General features: G+C 45.5%; 1 protein-coding gene across 1 annotated transcript; it reads left to right on the forward strand.

Moving 5' to 3' along the window:
• The first annotated feature begins 5080 nt into the window (after positions 1-5080).
• LOC138368715 (histone H1.10-like) lies at positions 5081-5416 on the forward strand. Its single transcript, XM_069331438.1, has one exon. The coding sequence runs from the start codon at positions 5081-5083 to the stop codon at positions 5414-5416; it is 336 nt and encodes a 111-aa protein (XP_069187539.1).
• The last annotated feature ends 1464 nt before the right edge of the window (positions 5417-6880 follow it).

Genomic DNA, 6880 nt, shown 5'->3' on the forward strand with positions numbered 1-6880 from the left:
AACAATTCCATATTATTTCCATTACAATTTCTCTTGCAATTTCAAACTCATTGGCAGATGTTTTATTCTTTATTACCAACTGTAAAAAAAACAACAACATTTTAACTACAAATATTATTGAATCTAATTTAATTTACTAACACTTGTGACCTGAATATACGCGAATTATTAAGTTGAATAAGAAGCACAAACTGGGTTTGAAAGGTGTAGCACCTCCCGACGGGTCTGATCTGGGGACGAGAGGCTAGAGACTCAGGGGAGATAACGCCACCAGCTTCCCCCTGTTAGGTCACTGGGGGATATCAAGAGGGGTGTGTGTGTGTGTGTGTTGGGTTGGCGTTATCTGGATGTCTGGCAATGCGATATCTTGGTGAGGGGGAAGAGGGGAGAGGTGAGGGAGAGATAGAGAGAGAGTTGATAAAAAGGAGGGAGAGAAATACATGGTTAATGAGGGGAAAATATAATATATATATATATATATATATATATATATATATATATATATATATATAAATATATATATATAAATATATATATATATATATATATATATATATATATATATATATATATATATATATATATATATATATATATATATATACACACACTTCTAGCCAGGAAATAACATATTTTCTTCTATCTTCTATGGACTTCCGACACTTTCCCCAGGACGCAGCCCACCGCAACAATTGCCTAAGACCCCGGTTACCAATTTACTACTAGGTGAACAGAGGCATCAGATGATAGATAACGTTCCTTCCGCTTCGATCTGAGACTAGGGGAAGTAAAGAACACGATATTGAAGAGTGGAGAGAGAGAGAGAGAGAGAGAGAGAGAGAGAGAGAGAGAGAGAGAGAGAGAGAGAGAGAGAGAGAGAGAGAGAGAGAGAGAGAGAGAGAGAGAGAGAGAAGGGAGAAATGTCTCCCCCTCTCCCAAGACAGGTAAGATGCTTGTTGTCCTCGACGTAATTAGTGAGAGGAGAGAGAGGAAGGAGCAGAGATGGATGAAAAGGTAAAATGCGAAGGAGCGAGAGATAGGGAAAAAAAGAAGAGAAGAGCAAGGGAGCGAAGAGAAGATTGGAGAGAAACAGAAAAGAGTAGGAAAAGAGAGGACGATGAGACAGAAGAGAGAAGGAGAGATGAAAGGGGAGACAGATAAGGGAGAAGGGAAGATCCTTTCACGGTGCGCGGAGTCTCAGATGACGATCTTGCCCAAGGGATATACATCACATGCTGATGATAGTTAGAGATAGTTAGAGAGAGAGAGAGAGAGAGAGAGAGAGAGAGAGAGAGAGAGAGAGAGAGAGAGAGAGAGAGAGAGAGAGAGAGAGAGAGAGAGAGAGAGAGAGAGAGAGAGAGAGAGAGAGTATATTACATTTGCCTGGGGTTAAACTCTAACAACCATTTGTTCGACCACACCTTCAGTTTGTCCAGTTCTTCTTGAAGCCTCAAGCAGTCCTCCTCTGTCTTAATCCTTCTCATAATTTTGGCGTCGTCAGCAAACATTGAGAGGAATGAGTCTATACCCTCCGGGAGATCATTTACATATATCAGAAACAGGATTGGACCGAGTACAGAGCCCTGTGGGACTCCACTGGTGACTTCACGCCAACCTGAGGTCTCACCCCTCTCTGTAACTCTCTCCTTCCTATGGCTTAGGTACTCCCTTATTAACTGGAGCACCCTACCAGTTACTACTGCCCGTTTCTCCAGCTTATGCACCAGACTTTTATAGGATACTGTGTCAAAGGCTTTCCGACAGTCCAAGAAAATGCAGTCCGCTCATCCTTCTCTTTCTTGCTTAATCTTTGTCACCTGATCGTAGAATTCTATTAAGCCTGTAAGACAGTGTGCGTGCGTGCGTGCGTGCTAGGGAGAGGCAGACTGGACCTTCGGGCTCCTTCAAGCAACAGTCTTATATTGATCAAGTTATATATTGATCAACTTGATATTGATCAAGTTATCACAAGACAAGCTAGGCTTGTACATTGCTTAGCTTACAAACAGTTCTGGTCCAGTTCTTGAACTCATTGTTGATTAAACTGTTGGTTATACATTAAACTGCGTAACCAGGTCATCCAAGACTAACTAACTTACCCATATGAATGTTGGGGTCGGTGTCTGGAGCCGTAATGTGCCTGTCTTCAACTTGTCCACCACCACCCACACGATTGGTATGAGGTGCATAATAAGTGAACTCAACTGTCTTCATAACAAAGCCATAGGGGGGGGGGGCAGGACGGTTAATTGGCTATTATAGAGTAGTATCCGCTATATATATAGATGGAGACATCATCAATATTTACTGATGAAGACTGGCATCAATCTCATCATCCATCATTCCTTTAGTTTTTGTTATTACATAAAAGAACGCCTTCCCTCCTCCCCCACTCCTCCATTGCTAGAAAAAACCTTAGAAATTACTCCCAAAAACCAATACAGGATTTACAGGACGTTGAAATAATCAATATTTAATTACAACGAGCCACAAAGGCAGCACAGGAGGCAGTCTGGAGCCGGAATAATGATCAGAATAATCTCTTTGCCAAAAAAAAAATCTTCCCTTTGTTTACAGTTGACGAGCAGCTAGTTGAAGCCTGAAGATTGTCTCCTGTCGATGACTGTAAGGACTGTGATGTTGGACGACGCGTCATCGTACACCGGCAATGTTTTGAAATTCAAATTCAAATTCAAATTTAGGTAAAAGTACATACATTGATTATTAATGTTGTTGCTGCTGCTGCATTGCAGGTTGATGCAAGGGTGGTTCAAGTACGTTTATTGAGGCAAATAAAATACATCTCAAAGCTATAGAGCGGCTTAGGCTATTCCGCCATTACCTACGGGTGACGTCGCTGGTTAGAATAAGCAAGTCGAAGCCAGTATGACGTCACGAGGTCTGGGGGGAACGGTTGCAACCCACGGTCAACCTCTTCCTCCTGCAACACTGCAGACCTCTCCTGCAGGAGACCACGAGCCCTGCAACATTGCAGGGATAAAACCTGTTCCCCTGGCAGTAAATATGTACCCAGCAGTTAGTCAGCTTGATGTGGAATTGCATCGTGGAAAGGATAGGGGGATTTCTTACCGTTTCTATATTGTCGTTCCGTTATGCGTACTGACTATTTATTTCATCTTTGTCCCCAATGTTAATGTATCAAAGAATTTTGTATGACGTGATTAAGTCTCCCATTTCTCGTCTCGTTTTTTGTTTTGTTTTAGCACAGTGAGGTAAGTCTTACTGGAAATTTTTGTTTCTTTGCCCGTTGAGTTGTTGTTGTTAAAGATTCGCTACCTGGAACAAAGTTCCAAGTAGCACGGGCTATGGTGAGCCCGTGGCGTTGAGCTGGTGTGAATGTCTTCGGCTTTTGGGGATTTACGAATAGAGTCTACAAAGCCCGATACAAAGTGGCCAAGTTCCTCCTGTTTCTCTCTCTCTCCTCCGTTGTCGTACTGTAATTTATCTTGGTAACTCTGGTCATCCAGTTCTGTCTCTAATACCAGCCAGGCGGCCGGGCGAACGGCGTCTTCAGCTTGGATGTGCGCTAGACGAAGTGGTTGGTCCTGTTGGCAGCTGGCGCAGGGGCAGTTACGTTCATCTGTCCTTGTACTTGAGTCCGTCCGTTCGTCCTTCTGTCCGTCCGGCTGTCCTTCAGTTGGTGGGTCAGTCCGACTCTGTCATCACTCAACTCTGGCTCTGTTGTTGATAAACTTTGGGGGGAATCATATCTTTTTGTCTCTGATATCTCAAAAGCCTGTGACAAACGTCTGCCACAAAGCTTTTCCTGCACAACTTTCCTCGAAGGGAATACTCTCTCTCTCTCTCTCTCACTCTCTCTCTCTCTCTCTCTCTCTCTCTCTCTCTCTCTCTCTCTCTCTCTCTCTCTCTCTCTCTCTCTCTCTCTCTCTCTCTCTCTCTCTCTCTCTCCAGCCCTACGGGACCAAAAGTTACGGACGCGACCTAAAGCCAGGCTATTGTTCTCAGCTCTTGCTGGAAAAGGAAAGGAAATCATGAGTGTATAGCACCTGCCAGAGGTGAAGGATCGATACCCCACCCCCATGAACCGATGCCCCACCCACATGGACCGATGCCCCACCCACATGGATCCATGCCCACCATGCGAGGGCATCGGTCTATTTCTCGCGTCGGAAATACCTCGAAGTGGAAGGGTTGGTATGTCCACAAAACAATGGCCATAGTTCGATTCCTAATGCAAAAAGTGGGTTGGTACCCCCTCCCTTATCCTACCCGAATATACTACTAATATTATACTAGTATTATATATCCTGCCCGTATATATTACAGCTTTTATCCTCATATACTGTCTGCTCTTTCCTTCTCTCGCCCAGATACTCGTTTCTGGCCCTCCGCCACCTTCCTCTGGATGGAAGGTTGAGGAGAGGTGGATGGATGGCAAGTTGAGGAGAGGTGGATGGATGGTAGGTGAGACGCGGTGGATGGATGGATGACAGGTGAGGGGGTGGGATGGATGCTGGTTGATCAGAAGTGAGGCGCCGCCTGTGACGCCAGCCATGATGGCGGCTCCTAGACGTTCATGAAGATTAATGCTTGTCTTGGTCTTATTACGGCAGCAGACGTGTGGCACCCAGCAGACGAGGCACCCAGCAGACGAGGCACCCAGCAGACGAGGCACCCAGCAGACGAGGCACCCAGCAGACGAGGCACCCAGCAGACGAGGCACCCAGCAGACGAGGCACCCAGCAGACGAGGCACCCAGCAGACAAGGCACCCAGCAGGGTTTCCCAAACTACATGACTTAAACTGACTTGCCAAGTCCCCCTGTAACCACAACATAGACGTCTCTCTCTCTCTCTCTCTCTCTCTCTCTCTCTCTCTCTCTCTCTCTCTCTCTCTCACTCTCTCTCTCTCTCTCTCTCTCTCTCTCTCTCTCTCTCCCTCTCTCTTCACTTGAAAAAAAAACACTCGTAAGCAACGCCTAGAAATTCCAAACCACATTTTCGCCATCTCAAAAGCTGTGGTTCAGGAGTTCACATACCTCCCGGGAATCTAATTTGCGTCCCGCGTGAGATATAACCAGTCAGAGATTCAAAGGGTGATGCAAGGGGCAAGCAAGCCAGCAAGCGAAAAGGGCAAGCAAGCCAGCAAGCAAGAAGGGCAAGCAAGCCAGCAAGCAAGAAGGGCAAGCAAGCAAGCAAGCAAGAAGGGCAAACAAGCCAGCAAGCAAGAAGGGCAAGCAAGCAAGCAAGCAAGAAGGGCAAGCAAGCCAGCAAGCAAGAAGGGCAAGCAAGCAAGCAAGCAAGAAGGGCAAGCAAGCAAGCAAGCAAGAAGGGCAAGCAAGCAAGCAAGCAAGAAGGGCAAGCAAGCAAGCAAGCAAGAAGGGCAAGCAAGCCAGGATGAGAGTAAACTTATGCCGAAACAAGGTTTTGGATGAGAGAGAGAGAGAGACAGAGAGAGAGAGAGAGAGAAAGAGAGAGAGAGAGAGAGAGAGAGAGAGAGAGAGAGAGAGAGAGAGAGAGAGAGAGAGAGAGAGAGAGAGAGAGAGAGAGAGAGAGAGAGAGAGAGAGAGAGAAAGAGAGAGAGTTAGTGGGAGTTGAGATAAGCATTGAATATAAACTGCCAATGTATGCTTTTGTTAGAAGGTGTATCTTGCTCTTTATTTTTAATTTTAAATAACATTGTTTTGAAATTCTTACGTATCCATTATTTATATGCAACATTTGGCGATACAAATGTTAGAACTAAAAGGGGAATTTATTGTTTTTACTTGAATTCCAGAGACACTACATAATGCGAGCTCTACTTGACGAATACTCACTCAGAACTCCACAAGACAAATACCCACTCAGAGCTCTATTGGAAACACCCACTCTGAGCTCTACAAGAACAAACACCTCAGAGTTCAACCAGATAAACACTCAGAATTCCAAGTAACAATTGGGATTCCCTCAAGGACATCGCTATCAGAACGGAACCATTCATTGTTTGAGAATCTGATGGCTACATAAAGCCTCTGTGTGTGTGTGTGTGTGTGTGTGTGTGTGTGTGTGTGTGTGTGTGTGTGTGTGTGTGTATGTGTGTGTGTGTGTGTGTGTGTGTGTGTGTTTCGTGGCATATGGATCAGAAAGCGGCTTTACAAACCTAGAACTTCAACCAATCTATCACTCAGTCCAGCTTTTGGCTATGTTTGAACACGGGCCTCTGGTCCACACACACACAAGACTCGCCGTCATACCTTGGCAGCGTCTTGAAGACACTCAGATGACTCAGATCAGGTTGCTATGCGCCCTAAGAAGGGTCAAGGCGTCGGGGCCTATCGCTTCTGATAAGTCAATTCAAAGCAGCGTTGTCCAGGCTTGAATATAAGAAGATAAGAATAAAGGAAAGCACAGAAATGCTATTGGCCCGGCCTCCCAATATTTCCCAACGTCAAGAAACGGTCGTACTACAGTGCCCCTGATCTACCAGAGGACCCACAACAGAAAACGGGACAGTATGTCACTTTCGCGAGCTATTTTCTAGTACGACAAGTTTTGGCCTTAGGTAGAGTATACGTCAATATGCGACGCTCTATTAGGAGGACTGGTTGATGCGTTTCACTTCGCCTCTAATTGCTGACGTCCCTCTGCTAACCTGAGCACTGTGGTACTCTTACGTTCCGCAGCAGTACCTACTAACTAGGAGAGTACAACACGTTCCGCAGCAGTACCTACTAACTAGGAGAGTACAACACGTTCCGCAGCAGTACCTACTAACTAGGAGAGTACAACACGTTCCGCAGCAGTACCTACTAACTAGGAGAGTACAACACGTTCCGCAGCAGTACCTACTAACTAGGAGAGTACAACACGTTCCGCAGCAGTACCTACTAACTAGGAGAGTACAACACGTTCCGCAG

This window comes from Procambarus clarkii, chromosome 26 (genome assembly GCF_040958095.1).
Source record: "Procambarus clarkii isolate CNS0578487 chromosome 26, FALCON_Pclarkii_2.0, whole genome shotgun sequence".
Lineage (NCBI taxonomy): Eukaryota > Metazoa > Arthropoda > Malacostraca > Decapoda > Cambaridae > Procambarus > Procambarus clarkii.

Coding starts and splice junctions, on each gene's coding strand:
- LOC138368715 (XM_069331438.1), top strand. CDS start 5,081: ATGCAAGGGGCAAGCAAGCCAGCAAGCGAAAAGGGCAAGCAAGCCAGC.